This window comes from Maylandia zebra, linkage group LG22, assembly GCF_041146795.1.
Source record: "Maylandia zebra isolate NMK-2024a linkage group LG22, Mzebra_GT3a, whole genome shotgun sequence".
NCBI classification, from domain to species: Eukaryota; Metazoa; Chordata; class Actinopteri; order Cichliformes; family Cichlidae; genus Maylandia; species Maylandia zebra.
The window spans coordinates 31,464,492-31,480,519 of record NC_135187.1 but is presented as its reverse complement, the minus strand read 5'-3'; the positions used below and the strand labels follow the sequence as shown (position 1 = coordinate 31,480,519).

Below are 16,028 nucleotides of genomic sequence, written 5' to 3'. Positions count from 1 at the left end.
GAAAAGGCTCGGATGAGCTTTCCAAAGTTCTACAAGTTGTGCCTCCATCGCTTGTGTCCAGATCACACGCTGCACAGCCGTGCTGCGCCGTCTTTTTCACCGACGTTTACGTGTTTGCGCATGAGCAGTGTGAGCGGCTGTGGTGACACCCTCACGAGCGATTGATGATCGGGAGCTGGTCGTGAGGTGTTAATCACTTCTCGTTACCCCACGTATACTACACGACGCACGATGAAGGCCAAAATCGGGCCGATCGCCAAAACCGTCGCACGACTCAAAAATCGTCTCAAAATGGGCCTAAAACCGCACAGTGTGAGCCCAGCATTAGAGCAGCAATGTTTGTTCCCCTCAGAGAAAGGGAAGAATGGGAAAAGGAAAACACCTGGCTGGAAAAAGTTAATATGGGCATGTGCAGTCAATATCAGCGCTATGTGGCCAGAAGTGTGATAATATAATTTATTTTGTGTAATAAACAACTGCAAGGATAGATAGTCATCTATTTGTTGTAATCAATACATAAAAGTAATACATAGATGAATAATGATGATGAGTTATGATGCGTAATCATGGGAACAAGCGGGTTTACAAACAGGAGCAGCTGATTAGCATTAGAAAAGCTGAAATAATACCTCAACTGAAGCCAATTGTACTAAATGCACTAAATGTGCACTGTTACAAGAATATTTTTCTTTCTATTGTTTTCTATTATTTTAAGTTAAGCAGGACAGAGTTCTTTTAAAGAAAGATTTACTTATATTCTCAAAAGTTAAGCATGACAGGCTTCTGTTTAAGAAAGAGACCTGTTTTACTGTGTTAATGTTGTCATTTTGAGCTAAAAATAAATGGCTAAATGATCATTTGTTTCCCATGTGTTCATATCACAAAGAATAGAATATGCATGTACTTAAATCAACTTCAAGTCAAATGGTTAAAAAAAATAATTTCACACACAAAAAAAGAGCTAGAAAATTCACCACACTGGGAAGGGTGAAGACAACTGGGTTGCCCGGCCCTGGCCACGAGGTGTCCCTTATTTATTTTTCAGGGAGTTGGCAACCCTACCAGTGACCACCCTCACATTGTAGAACTGACACGGGCTACTGTACGTGCAGAAACTTGCCTTCATTGCTTCTTGCAGCTTGAACCCAAATACCAAGTGCAACTGAAAACGAAAAGAAATCTTTGCCATAGAAAGCCCCGAAGGCAAACGGCCTACGGAGCGCACTAGGGCGCTCTTCGGTTTGTAATACCGGCGCCTCCCTGTAGGGCGGTTCAGCCTCTGTGATTGGTTGACAGGACCTCAACGAGTGCTCCCTGGAGCCACAGAGGAACCGGTGAGCACGGAACAGGGGGGTAAAATGGCGCTGTCTCAAGGAACAAAGAAGAAAGTTTGCTATTACTATGACGGTAAATATCGAACGTATGCATCTTGGTTTGCCTTGATATCGAAGTGGCATTGGAAGAGTAGGAAATATTACATGTATTTCATAAAGAATCGAAAAAGGTTGTTATACCATCAGGCTAGCTAGCCGGTGTGGTGAGCTAATGTTAGCTTGACTAACTAGCCTGCTTTAGCCACACGGAAAGCCTAGTTGGCTGTTAGCTTAAGCCTGCACGCAGCACACTGGGGGATCTTCATCGAACTTTCAAGTGCTTTAGTAAAGAGACCAGTTTCGTGAAATTGTTAAAGCATTTTAATGGGTTTTAGATGCGTGTGGCTAATAAGGTCTTCCCTGCAGCGTGAAGGAGTCGTGAAGCGATCCGACGCTAATCACATCAGTGTTACTCGGGAATTGCTAACAACTTCCGAGAAGTGTGAACGATGTACCGGCTTCCTCTAGATTGGCGCTATCTAGCCCAGTGGTTTCATAGAAGTTAGAATGCGTTTGACTCCATTTAAAAAAAAAAAAATGTGCAGAATCGCATACATAAGAAACTTCTATAACACTGAACTTATACATTCCCAGCCGAATGATTTGGCTACATTAACGGGTGTATTGAGCGTGGTCCTTCTCTCAAGCCTTCTTGTGTGCTTTTTAAAATGTTTGTCTGGCAAAATAATTCCGATAAAAACTCCCACAAGTCAGCCCAAGACGCCCACGGTGTATTCTGCAGTAGTCGTTTCGTGAATGTGTTACAAGTTTTAATAAAAAAAAAAAAAAGAGGTTTATAGTTGGCCAAGTTCACAAAAAAGTCATCCTTACACGAAGCCTCGTAGGCTTTTTAACTTAAAGGTGTATTTGAAATGCAGATGAGCAGGTTTTGGGTTGAGCTGAGCTTGAATTTGGCATTTTTAGAAGAACTAAAATGCCTAAGGCAATGTGGCTTTTCTTTCTTTCTTTCTTTTTTTTTGCAATATCTAAAATAAACTTGTCTGGATGATGTTTTTGCCCACAGGTGATGTGGGGAATTACTACTATGGCCAGGGCCATCCCATGAAACCACACAGGATCCGTATGACGCACAACCTCCTCCTCAACTATGGACTGTACAGAAAAATGGAGATCTATGTGAGTCATACCACCAGACACATCAGACAGAGACACACACACAGGGTTTCTGCCAGGACTGATAGTACTCAGAGGCAAACTGTTAATGCAACTGTACCTTGCAACAGTTTTTAAATGGTAAATGGCCTGTATTTGTATAGCGCTTTTTTACACACATAAAAATGGGTAGTTATTTGCTGTTTACTGCAGAACTGCGATGAAGTTTTATAAAAAAAAATTTAAAATAATGGTCATCGGTTGCTGTTTTAACTGTGTTAAGCTTTGAACGATGTCCATGTTGAGTAACATTTATAGAGCTTCATGCAGCTGTAATTGTGGTTTATGAGTCTGTGACTTGTTCCTGTGCAGCCACAGTGAGGGTTTGGTCTCCAGCAGTAAGTTAAACTCATTCCAAATTGGCATTGGACTTATCCAGGGATCCCCTTTGTTACTGAGTCCCTTTCTAACTTTTATGGACAGAATTTGTAGGCAGCAGGTTAAAAGCTCTAGGTTTGGTGAGCTCAGCTTCACATCTTTGCTTTTTGCCAATGATGTGGTCCAGAGGGAAACACCTATCAGGTGAGACGAACCTTCTTGTTTGCAGTATTCCCAGAGTATTTGGTGTCCCTGTGTATCACCACCCAAAATATCATGACGCTGTGCTGAATCTTTTTTTTTCTGCCCCCTACCTCTACTGGTTTTAATTGAGTGATAGTGTCTGGCTCAAACTGGGGGAACTGGGCTGTCAAATGGGTTTTAGCTGGAAGTTCAGACTCATCAGGTTCTTGTTTGTGAGCGTGAAGTCGTAAGGTTGTTTGTTTTTGTTCCTAATCTGATTTAAGGCCACAAACTTGGAGTAGTGACCAGAATCCTTTAATAATCCCTAAGGAAATTATGTAAAGAATATGGTCTTTGATACATTCAGTAGAGCTCAGAGCAGAGCTGCTACTCCTCAGCATCAAAACGAGCCAGTTGAGGTGGTACAGGTGTCTTACTGGGATGCCTCTTGGGTGCAACTTAGATGACATATTTGAGGTATGGTGAACCCAGAGGGGACTCGGAACATGCTGGAAAGATCGTGGCTCTCTGTTGCCGAATCCCTCAATATCCCTTCTAGACTGGTCATGTGACTTTGACGTCAATAAGTGATAGACGATTGATAGATAAATGGATAGTTTGACTATGGAAGGTTTCCATATTTGTTTTATCTCAGAAAATTAAATAAAAATGATTTTTGAAATATATCTCAAGCTGCGTTACATAGGACTGTCAGTTATATAAGACAGGTAAATAGGGCTTGAATGATGGGTTAGCCCTGTCTGTATTCACACACTTGTACCAAACTGCACGAAATGTTAGTTACAACTAACAATTATTGACAATGTGTGTTATTTCAGAGACCACACAAAGCCAGTGGTGAAGAGATGACAAAGTACCACAGTGATGATTACATTAAGTTCCTGAGGTCCATCCGACCGGACAACATGTCTGAGTACAGCAAACAAATGCAGAGATGTGAGTGCGCTGTTTTCTTCTCATTAATCCTCGGCTTTTCCTTCTGTTCAGGCGTGTAAAAACTGGTTTTCTCTTTCTTACAGTCAATGTTGGAGAGGACTGTCCAGTCTTTGATGGTCTCTTCGAGTTTTGTCAGCTCTCAACAGGTGGCTCTGTGGGTATGTTTTCCAAACACACTTCACATAATCTCAGTCCTTTTGTTTACAAAGAGCAGCTAATCAGAAGAAATTTAAAAAGGAAGGTGGATGCTAAAATGACTTGTTTCAGACAGGGTGAACTGAGAGGCCCAGAATAACATACATGAGGAATATTTTGACTGTTCAAATGCAAACTTACAAGAATCAAAATACAGTTAAAACTCCCCTTAAAAGCTCCATCAGATTGTTTAATGTTGATTATTCTTTTTCATTCCTGTAGCTGGAGCAGTGAAGCTGAACAAGCAGCAGACAGACATCGCCATCAACTGGGCCGGTGGGCTCCATCACGCCAAGAAGTCAGAGGCCTCTGGTTTCTGCTATGTCAATGACATCGTGCTGGCGATCCTGGAGCTGCTTAAGTAAGCAGCACAGCTGTGCTCTGTTTTTACATGACTGTATATCCTTGTCCTCTGTCAAAGTCAAAGTCAACTTTATTGTCAATTCTGCCACATGTACAGGACATACAGAGAATAGAAACTACGTTACTCTCAATCCCTAGATAAAAAAGCAAATGAACATTTAAATATAAGAGTGATTAAAAAAATGCAGGTAAAATAATTAAAAAGTAAAAATTTAAATAAATAAATACAATACAATTTTACATATAACAAGAAAGCTATACAATATACAATATAATGGGTAAATGACATTGGGTGTAAACCAGGCAGAGTAGTGCAAATAGGCAAATAGTGCAAATGGAGATTTAGTAATGTACGGTAAGAGATAGTGTAACAACAAAGTCTTATGAGGTAATGGCAGTCCAATGCTCCACAAAGTGACTGGTAACTGGTGCAGGCCAGTGAGTGAGTCAGAGTGTGTGTGTGTGTGTGTGTGTGTGACAGAGTTCAGTGAGACCGTGGAGGAGAGAGGGGAGAGGGGGCAGAATCGGGAGGGAGTTAAGCTTCCTGACAGCCTGATGGATGAAGCTGTCCTTCAGTCTGCAGAGCGCATTTATGAAAGCATTCAGAAATGCTCTGTTAGGCTCCCTGTCTTTGTCCTGTGTCTTTCTGAGTGGTTGATTTTCATCAGCATTTATTTGCTTTTAAGTAGAAACACACACTGGGTGCACTTTTGGAGTGTTTTTTGTTTTGTTTATGTTATTATACAGTAGTAGAACTGTATAAGTTTATTAACTGAGTTCTATGCCATGTTTCAGATACCATCAGAGGGTGTTATACATTGACATTGACATCCACCACGGTGATGGAGTAGAGGAGGCCTTCTACACCACAGACAGGGTCATGACCGTGTCTTTCCACAAGTATGGGGAATACTTTCCTGGCACTGGAGACCTGAGGGTTAGTTTTCTTACTCTTACGTCTGACACGTGACCAGTGCAACTTGAACATGTGTGACCATGAATTCAACAATATTCCCAATGTGTGCAGGACATTGGAGCAGGAAAGGGCAAGTACTATGCAGTGAACTACCCCCTCAGAGATGGTATTGATGATGAGTCCTATGAAGCCATCTTCAAGCCTGTAAGTTTTCTTTGATAATGTTTCTGTAGCCAGCAGAGAGCATGTTCACTGTTCATGTTCTGACTTTATTATTACTGTGTATGTGTTAGGTCATGGCTAAAGTCATGGAGATGTACCAGCCCAGTGCTGTGGTGCTGCAGTGTGGAGCTGATTCTCTGTCTGGAGACAGACTGGGCTGCTTTAACCTCACCATCAAAGGTATAACCACACAGTCCAAAAGATAATGCTCAGATCTGCCTTTGTACCATCAGGAATTTCACGCCAATATGTGCTGACTCCTACAGGTCACGCCAAGTGTGTCGAGTACATCAAAACTTTCAACCTTCCTCTGCTGATGCTGGGCGGCGGAGGCTACACCATCCGCAATGTGGCCCGTTGCTGGACCTACGAAACCGCTGTCGCCTTGGACTGCTCCATCCCCAATGAGCTGCCGTACAATGATTACTTTGAGTATTTTGGGCCTGATTTTAAGCTGCACATCAGCCCCTCCAACATGACCAACCAGAACACCAACGAGTACCTGGAGAAGATCAAACAGCGCCTGTTTGAGAACCTGCGTATGCTGCCTCACGCCCCCGGTGTCCAGATGCAAGCGATCCCAGAGGATGCCCCTCACCCAGACAGCGGAGACGAGGAGGAGGAAGACCCAGACAAACGCATCTCTAGTAAGAGACTTCAGGAGGAATTATTTTTTTTAGGATTAAAGAAACAGTGGCATGAGGATTTGTACTGATGCCTTTTTGTGTGTGTTCTGTTTTTCAGTCCGAGCCCACGACAAGAGGATAGCCTGCGAGGAGGAGTTTTCTGATTCTGAAGATGAGGCGGAGGGGCAAGGCGGGGGACGCCGGAACGCAGCTAACCACAAGAAGGCTAAACGAGTGAAGAAGGAGGATGAGAAGGGAGGAGAGGAAAAGAAAGGTGAGGCTAGTGAGACAAACCTATCGTAGAACATGATTAAAGATAACAGGAACAGTATTTACCCATGTGTCTTTGCTTCCTAGAAGTCAAAGAGGAAGAGAAGGAGGAGGAGAAAATGGACACATCAGGGTAAGAAACATTCAGACTGGGACAGAGTGGTTCACTTTTACTTGTCTCGGTTGTTCACTGGATATGGAGTAGAGAATTTTGACACCAGGTTCCCAGCTTGAAGCAATTTCAGATTCATGACATTGTGGTTTGTAACTGGTTGGTGTAGTGGTTTCTTGCATTTATCATTTAGGGTTTTCAGTTAAGGCCGTGTGTGTAGTAAGGCAATGCTGTCTACCTCTCTGCATACTGTGTGGCTCACACACAACAACAAAGCAGCTAATGAGACAACAAGAGGCATATAGTGGAGTTGCATTGCATGATTTGACCTACTTTTTAGTTGTTCTTTAGACTTGTAGTTGAAGTCGTTCAGTCGGTTTTTAAGTGTTTAAAAAAATGGCTTCATGCATACAGACAGGTGTATTAAGCTCCAATCAGAGGAGCTGCGTACCACACACATTCATTTATAGAAAGAGGTGTGAGGCATGAACAAGCAAATGATCACCGTCCATCACCTCCCTAATCTGTTCTGCAGCTGGTAATGTTGCTGTATGAAAGTACTAATGATTATTCAGTGCTGTTGGTAACTTGCTATGGTTAGTAAAAGCACGAGGTTATTGGTGTGTCCTGGCACACTGCTGGCTAATCAGTTAATTAGTGATATGACCAAAGCTTCATCTGATTGGACAGTTGTTTTGATAAAGAGATACAGGAGTACAGTGTGGGTGTAATATGGTGCTTCACTACATGACGTTCATAGTTAGTGTTTGAGAAAAGGGCTGGTAACAGCAGATAAGTTACTGAAACTGCTAAAAGAAAGGGAACCCTCTTTGTCTTTGTGTTAGCTGTTTAGATGATGTTTTCTGAGTAAACTCAGTGTAGTAACTGTAGCAACTTCTAACCTGTTTCAGACCAAAAGAAGAGGTGAAGACGACCTGAAGACCGGCACACAGAGGAATGGATGGTTTTATTGTTATCCTCAAGCCCCTCTTGATTCCTGTATTCTCCCGCTCCAGTGATAGGGCCTTTTTCTATTCCTGTTTTTATTATGTGCTCTTAGAGGCAAGCCTGATTTACACTGTCACCTGTTTACAAGCCCAGTAATGCGCCGGTATAAACCGCACCCGCCTGGTGCTCCATGTAGAATAAAATCAATCCCTGTGAGCTGGTGTGTAAACCAGGTTTGCTCTAATAATATTTGAAAGCCACCCAGAGTGTTACTGTTCCTATCCTGGTATTTCACTCGGAAGTCCCTGCAGAGATGTAGATGATTTCCAAGTGCTCACATGCAAAAAGGCTTCGTTAGTTTTCAGACATCTATTTATGATACTGTGATACTGAATAACCAGCATGAGGCACTGTTTGCCTCTGTGTTGCTTCACTAGTGAATGCATGTTTAGATTGGTCTCGCCTTTAGCATGTACGTATTACTGCCTTTGCCCAAACAGTCCCCGATCTCTGCTCAGTAACTTATTTAAAATCACGAGTACAGTCCCCTCAGCCCATTTTCCTATGAATATCTGCTCTGTTTTTTTATTTTCTTCCTCCATTGTGTGTTTATGTAAGTATGAGTGTGAACCTCTTCTGGGGTTACTGTTGGGGTATGAGTGACTTATTTTAGATATTTTGTACCATTATACATGAAGGTGGAGTGAGCCTCTACACGTGCTTGTTTGGAGTTCTATCCTTGTGAAATGTGCATTATCAGAACTTTGTTATAAAAAAATAAATAAAAGATAAAACAGAATCTTATATTGTCCTGACTTGTTATTCGTACTGACACTGTAAATTAAAGATACAAAGGCAAGCCAGAATTTACAGTACAGTGCCACCTAACTTGTCATCAAGAGCAGCGGTCTCCAACCTTTTTTGCGCCACGGACCGGTTTATGCCCGACAATATTTTCACGGACCGGCCTTTAAGGTGTCGCGGATAAATACAACAAAATAAAACTAGTACTGGTACTGTAAAAAAGAAGATTTATTCATAACACACGTGAAAAGACCCAGGAAAACAGAGTTAACGATAAAAACGATAACAAAATAACGCTGGAAACCGATAAAAACCCTGAAAACTATACATTTCACACCTGAGCCTCAACTCTCGCGGCCCGGTACCGGTCCGAGGCCCGGGGGTTGGGGACCGCTGATCAAGAGTGTTTTAAGAAGACCCAGCTCCCCAAGTTTGCTCGATCACACTTCCACATGCAGTGTACTGAACCCCAAATTGTCCGTGCACGTGGCTTTGAATGCTCAGAGAAAAAAATGGCTACAAGTACATTCGGTTCTGATGACGTTATTAGAGACAATTTCCTTACCACACCCAGACAGTCTTGGTGCCTGTGGAGGTTAAGGGCTCAGAGTAGGGAGTTGTTTGGTGTCAGCCAGCTTCTTGCAGAGCGTGAGATGAGGTTTTCTATTGTATAATCACAGGACGGTCTGAACTATCAACTTTTTCTGGTCCAGCCCACTTAAGATCAAAGTTTGACATCCCCGTCCTACAGTATTGGTCAACTGCTTGTAACCACTTGAAAATTTCACACCTCGTGGATATCGTGCAATTGTACAAAAATAAATCTTTCAAACTAAAAACTGCAACTTACTAATAAAAGTTCCCATTTTTTCTCACCCAATATGTGAATCAAGCATTAATGCAAAAACACTGAGTACACAGGCCAACAGGCATTTCATTAAATATGCAGATGACACAGTCATTGTAAGCCTCCTTCATGGTGAAGAGGATTCCCATGGGCCTGTTGTGGATGAGTTTGTTTCGTGGTGTGATCAGTCCTCCTTAATGATTAACACCTTGAAAACCAAGGACATGGTTATTGACTTCAGGAAGACATCCCCCCATCCTGCGCTAACAGTGGTAAATGGTGCAGCCATTGAACTGGTGGACAGTTACAAGTATTTGGGGGTTGTTCTTGATAAGACTCTGTCCTTTGAGTAACATCTTGCTGCTACAGTGAAAAAGGTTCAACAAAGACTGTACATTTTAAGGAGGTTGAGAGGTTTCAATGTTTCATCTGAAATGACTTTTTTTTTATAAAAGTTTTATTGAATCTGTTTTAACTTTCTGTATCATTGCTGTACGGTAATATGTCCCTGAATAATAAGACCAGACTTAGCAACCTGGTTAAAGTGGCTGGTAAGATTTTAGGGAGGTCTCAGGTCCAGCTTGTGGACTTTTATAACAGGCAGGTGCTGAGGAAGGCCACCTCTGTCCTGTTGTGTTCAGATCATCTTCTCTTTAATGATTTTCAACTGCTTCCATCAGGTCACCGTTATAAAGTGCCTGCAGTGAAGACAAAGAGACATAGATTGTTTTTTGTACCTGCTGCTATTATTAAAGTTAATAACACTAAACCATAAGTGTTGTTGCCATTGCACATTGTACTTTTTTGATGAAAAATCTAGGTTGTTTTGTCAGGCTTATATTAGATTATTTTGGAGTGTGTATGTGATGTGTTGGTTGTCTGTACGGACATACTGCAAATCAATTTCCCGTTAGGGACAATAAAGGTACCAATACCAACACACTGTACTTCGATGTGTAAACGTTTTCTCACCCTGCTCTCCTCCTTGGATCAAGTGTCAGAACTGCAAACCATGTCTGACTTGGTAAAAACTGTTTAAGGTTTTACAAAGAGCGATCGATTCGTTAGCAGATCACTGAGCTTAGTAGAGAGAATGGAAGAGGTATGTCCCACATGAGAGTATAAGAAACACAATCACCACTATAAACTTGTATCACTCCACACTGTTCAGGCTTATTTTTACTATCAAGTGCTATCAAAATGAGAGATGACAAACTGGAACAACTTTTTAAGGTATTTTATAGCGATTTTTGGCAGAATGGCTTCACAACAGAAAAATGATTGATAAGTCAAATTCTTGTCAAATTAAATACACTTCAGGAGAATGGGTTAAAGTCCAGTCACAAAATATGTAGAGATCCAGACGCCCCTGATGCCACAGGAGTGTCAAAAGTGATGTTAGATAAAAAGCCTTACAATAAACACCACACTCTCGTCGGCTCTATTCCTTTATTGTGAAGTAATCTGGGAGAAGTGTACAGCGTAGACCTTTGTTGTACCCTGACTCCAGATCAGTTCAGATGAAGGGGAGGAGACAAAGTGCCGACTGTCCATTATTCCTCTTTCCTGACTGGACTGAGTCTGATGTCAGCTGAAGCTGTGGGGTCAGGCGGGCTGGCAGTTTACGCCTCCAATTCAAAGTCAAAGTACTGTGGGTCAAAGTAATGAATCCTTACGTATCCGTCTTCTCCTCCACTGCTGTAACTGCACAAAACGACAACAGCAGGAGAAAAGTGTTAACAACTGCTTCAACCACGCTGTCTGCATATTTGAAGATGATGGTCAGGAAGACGGTCGTCTTTTACCTCTTGCCGTCAGGGTGGAATGCCACACAGTTGATTGGGCCGAAGTGACCTTTGACCCTGCCAAACTCCTCTTCGTAGGCAGCATGGAAGAACCTGAGTACAGCAAAGAAGGTGGTTACCACCACAACAGGTTCCTGAAAGGACTAAAATCAAGCATTAAAAGGGGAATCCACATCTGTCACGTTAGCTTACCTGGCCTCAAACTTCCCGATCCTGGTGGAGGTCGTAGTGACCTCCATGGCCTCCTGTCCACCTCCCATCACCACCTGAGTGACACAGCATTGAGTAAATATTAAATGTCAGACTGATCCTCTGTGCAAAGGACATGCAGCACCTGTGAGGGGCTTCTCTTACATGGTCCATTATCGGGGAGATGGCAGCAGAGTTAACAGGTCTCTCTGTCTTAAATGTCTTGATGTGATCCAGAGAAGTCGAGTCAAACAACTACAAGAACATGAGGAACATGACCAACACTCAGTAACAGCATCAGAGACATCTGCATGTGACGTTTAAAGCGAACGTACATCAGTGACCTGATCTCAGAGGTTGTGTTTAAAGGCTTACCTTAGCAGTGTTGTCCTTGGAGGCAGAGATGAACATCGTCAGATCCACAGATGTCTGGATGTCATTGATCTGCTTGGTGTGCTCCTTGGCCTTCTTCAGGATCTCTCCAGACTGTCCAAAACATGAAGCATGTTTCAACATGACGCTTTGAAGCGGGATTCATTTTTTTCTTGTTTCAAGCTCCGCATTTTTATTCAGGCACTCAACAATTCAAAATAAGCCTTGTTCATTTCATGTTACAGTGGACCTCATCAGTTCATCCTGTCTGAAACAAGCCGTTTTGGCTCTGCTCCCTTTAAGCCATTTCTGTCCTGATAAGCTGCCTCTTGCATGTCTGAGATAACCATACAAGGACACCCTCTCTGACATCACACAGGGCCAGGGTAGGGGAAAAAAAAGATGGTGTGAAACTGTTTTGAGCAGTCTGGCTTACAATGACTCCTTGTACATACTCTGGTGTCATATGAAATTCTGGTCATGTTTAATATGAGCAATCACCATGGTAACAGCATATACAGAAATCAAGGGAAAGGTGAAGAGGCTCCATTTTCGTAGCACTGTGGGCTGTGTGTAGATCGCACGTTGCTTTCTATGTTGCCTGTTTAATACATTCCCACATGTTCCCAGTGTGTGTGACAAACCTTGGCACTAAACTGGTTGATCTCTCCGTTCTCATGGCCGGCAATGACAAATTCTCCCAGAGGTCCCCACACAGCACTGGTGATCTTGTGGTCACTGCATGGTACGGTCAGGTAGGGCTGGTTGTCCTCTGCAGAGAGAAGAGAGAGAGAAATTACAACTTTATACCACTGACATGAGCCATAATCCGCATATACGGCAATAATTCCACCAATACAGTAAAAATCTCTAAATTAGAGCTGGGCGATATAAGATTTTTTCATATCACGATATGTTTTTTTCATTTCAGGCAATAACGATATATATCACGATATAAGCCAAATAACTATATTTGTAAGATTTAAATGTGCCGTTGCTCACAAGTAAAATGTGAAATAATCAGCAGCTTGTTTTGATTTAAATATTTATTTCCCATAATAAATAAAATATTGCAAAATAAAATATAAGGCAAATATTGCAAACTACACAAAAGGCAGCCGCTAAAGCGTTTAAGTTTCAAAATAGAACAAACGAAACAGACTAAATCGTCAATTCCACTTAGAAACAAAATATTAATTCTAAAAATAAATGGTTTGTTTTACAGAAGAACAGAAAAAATTGACTAACTTTTGTCAATATCAAATAAACTGAGAACTAAAAGGAAATTCTCAATCGCTCCTTGTTGTATAGCTTAGCTTTTCAAACAGTTTTAACAGTTACTTTAGTCTGACAAAAGCCGAATGACGAATTAGCGCTTCCAGTCAGAGATTGAGCATGCACCGCTTCATTTCCAGACTTGCTTTTGGCACAATTTACAGTGCGCGCTACTCTGTTTTTTGTCAGAGTTGAAATAGCAGAAATACCTTCACACTACGGAACTTCTATGGCTCTTCCATTCAACAATCTCTCCGGCATTGGAACGGTCATCTGTTTTCTCTTCGGTAACCTTCGGTCACGCTCTCAGTTGATTTTTCTGTAGTCAGCACACTCATTTTCTCCATTACCCGGGCGGCACGGCGGCTGGCTGCTTCCCAAACAAATACACATGTGCGGCTTGGCACTTGTGCTGTACGTAACAAGTCACGTGACGTGACGCTGCGACTGTGATTGGTTCGGCTCTGCGCTACTTAATTTGGATTGGCTGTTCTTTTTTTTTTTTTTTTTTTTAAGAGGACAAGAGTGGTGAGGCCTATCGCAATAGTTTTTTCTATTGAGAAAAAGTTAGTTCGCAATATATATCGTTATCGTTCTATCGCCCAGCTCTACTCTAAATACATATAAAACTGAGACAAAGATGAGTTACTTCACACTGGTCTATGGAGGACAATGTGCCCAATGGTGGCTTCAAAGCACCTCTGATGTGTGACTCTTTAGTCTTGTAGCCCTTTTTCTTTAAAGATCAACATGACTGCTAACACTGTGTATATGCACCTATCTGCTGTGGATCCCGCAGGTCAAAGAAGTTCAGGAAACACTGGTAACCCATCTGCTTATCTGTGGAGAACATGATGATGTTGCCGCTGAAGTCGAAGCCGCACGTTCGAACAGCAGAGTTGGTGTTGAGCAGAGCCAGCTGTTTACCTGTGGACGACACACTGTGGGCTTTATGACACTGTAGAAGAAGCTACTTCCGGTTAGAGATTGTCTCATACCTGAGTGGTTCAGACGATGCTGCAAATATGGCATTAAAGTGGATACATTATGTTTTTCCCTTTTCTCTTATACACCGTTAAAATGGTCGATGCTTTTATTAAACTCAGACAAAATTTAAAATGACAAGTAATCCCCACAAAATCCTCAGTTTTTTTTTCTACCCATGGCTCTATATGTCATTGAAAACTTAGGCTGTGAGCACAGAAGCCCCACCCACCAATCAGCCAATCAGAATATAGTTACACTTAACATGAAAGGAGCTAAAACAGCCAGACTGAGAGAGAAGATCAACTGAGGGAGCAGAGCAAAGCCCAGTATACCACACATGAAGATTAGTTTGAAATCATGCAAAGCTAGTGAAAGAAAAATGATTAACTTGTTTTCAACCTACCGGTCTCACAGTCCCACAACCGACAGCTGTTATCTGCTGATCCTGTTAGCACATTTTTAGTGTCCCCTGAGAGAAGACAAGTTAAGGATCCAAACATGCGTATCCTCAGCACAGACACTATCACAGGATTACAAACTCATCCCAGAAAGTTTGCTCTGTTCATCTCGATGTCACATATCTAAGACCACCTCAGCTCATGTTTTTACGATGAACATAATTAATTTAGTTGAATTTCCTTACCTGGATGATCGAGCATGCACGATCGATACATTACAATCTCAAACTACATCCGTTTGCTACAAAAAAAAAACTTTTCCAAGCATTTTTTCCAGAAAAATAAGGATACAGTCACAGTCCACACACCACACAGCTCCTGTGTGTCCGTTGTAGGTACCAAGCCTCTCGCCATTGACCGAGTACCATACGTTAGTTACCTGTAGAGAGAGATGATCAACGAGTTGGCCAGCTGCAAACAAACTAACAAACAATGGATGAGTGAGCTTGGCTATTATGAACCCACCGTGTCTTTAGCTACAGAGAACAACAAGTCTCCTTCTCTGTTGTACTTGATCTGAGTGATGGACCTCTCGTGGCCCTGGAGCAGGATCGGTTTCTGTGAACAACACAAACATTGATTTTAGATCAGCAGGTCGCCCTGTTTCAAAGGGGAAACAATGCGCAGGGCTCTACGATGACGAAACAACTATTAACGTTGAAATGCTTAGCAAAACAGCGAACGAGAGAAAATGGCAAAGAAGAAAACGGGAAAGCAGCTTTCCACTTGTAGCAACCACCACAGGCCGGCGAAACCTCTTTTAGCTACACCCAGCTAACACTAGCTCAAATATAAGCTGTCGCTGGCTAATTTTCGAGCTAAGCTAACGGTAGCGCCAGCAGTTACGCTAGCTAAGCTGGAGGCGATCCTGGTATCAACAAACCGCTTCATTCGAAAACAAATATTAGCATCAGGAACCATTTACCAAGGAGCACACTAACCATTTTTGTCAGCTAAGTGTCGGCAGCAAGTCCAGTATTGTCGCCGTTCCGCCCGTTGAAAGAGAAATGATGAACACTCGTGTTTCATGCACCGGAGCCGCGGCGGAAGAGGAAATGTTCTTCTTCTCTTGGCAGATGGGGAAATCGCATTCGAGCGCATTACCGCCACCTTCTGATTAGGAGAGTAGAGTAAGGCTTAATAGTTACTATAGTAGTTAAAAAGAAAATCCCCAAAATCTCTAGTCTTTTTATCTTTTTTGAACCCAATTATTCCAACATATTTGTTGAGGCTCCAGTCTGATTAAATTCGTTTTCACCAATAGTCAAAGGAGCTTGCAAAGAAAAGCGTCTGGACTTCTTTAAGTTGCTTGAAGACGTTTCACCTCTCATCCGAGAAGCTACGATGACCTGGATGACTGAGAACCTTCACAGACATATTTTCACCCATACTATAAACAGCGTATATATTGCTACAGATAATTGTAATTTATAACAGTATATCATTTTAACTTATTTCCACATGTATAATTTTCCCTTTGCCTTTTCCTCAATTTTACATTTATTTGAATGTAAAAACACATAAAACCAGTATCATATATATGTATCAGGTCACATTTCACTGCGTGTTATACCTGTATAACCATGCATGTGACAAATAAAGAATCTTGAATAATAATTCAATACCAAGTCCAAT

At 42.0% G+C, this 16,028-nt stretch overlaps 2 protein-coding genes across 2 annotated transcripts; one reads left to right on the top strand and one right to left on the bottom strand.

The window, feature by feature from the left end:
• Positions 1 to 1,249: 1,249 nt before the first annotated feature.
• hdac1 (histone deacetylase 1) lies at positions 1,250 to 8,455 on the top strand. The gene is made up of 12 exons (XM_004563679.3): positions 1,250 to 1,407; positions 2,398 to 2,510; positions 3,887 to 4,004; positions 4,088 to 4,162; positions 4,422 to 4,560; positions 5,358 to 5,499; positions 5,590 to 5,682; positions 5,772 to 5,880; positions 5,967 to 6,347; positions 6,445 to 6,600; positions 6,684 to 6,729; positions 7,620 to 8,455. Exons 1-12 carry the CDS (start codon positions 1,359 to 1,361, stop codon positions 7,645 to 7,647), a joined length of 1,449 nt encoding a protein of 482 aa, XP_004563736.1. The 5' UTR covers positions 1,250 to 1,358; the 3' UTR covers positions 7,648 to 8,455.
• Positions 8,456 to 10,529: 2,074 nt separating this feature from the next.
• Positions 10,530 to 15,493, bottom strand: eif3i (eukaryotic translation initiation factor 3, subunit I). The gene is made up of 11 exons (XM_004563680.4): positions 15,335 to 15,493; positions 14,859 to 14,951; positions 14,685 to 14,772; positions 14,339 to 14,404; positions 13,726 to 13,875; positions 12,318 to 12,445; positions 11,677 to 11,787; positions 11,467 to 11,556; positions 11,305 to 11,378; positions 11,113 to 11,205; positions 10,530 to 11,011 (listed from the first exon to the last, which is right to left on the bottom strand). The coding sequence occupies exons 1-11, from the start codon at positions 15,335 to 15,337 to the stop codon at positions 10,930 to 10,932; spliced, it is 978 nt and encodes a 325-aa protein (XP_004563737.1). The 5' UTR covers positions 15,338 to 15,493; the 3' UTR covers positions 10,530 to 10,929.
• Between the last annotated feature and the right edge of the window lie 535 nt (positions 15,494 to 16,028).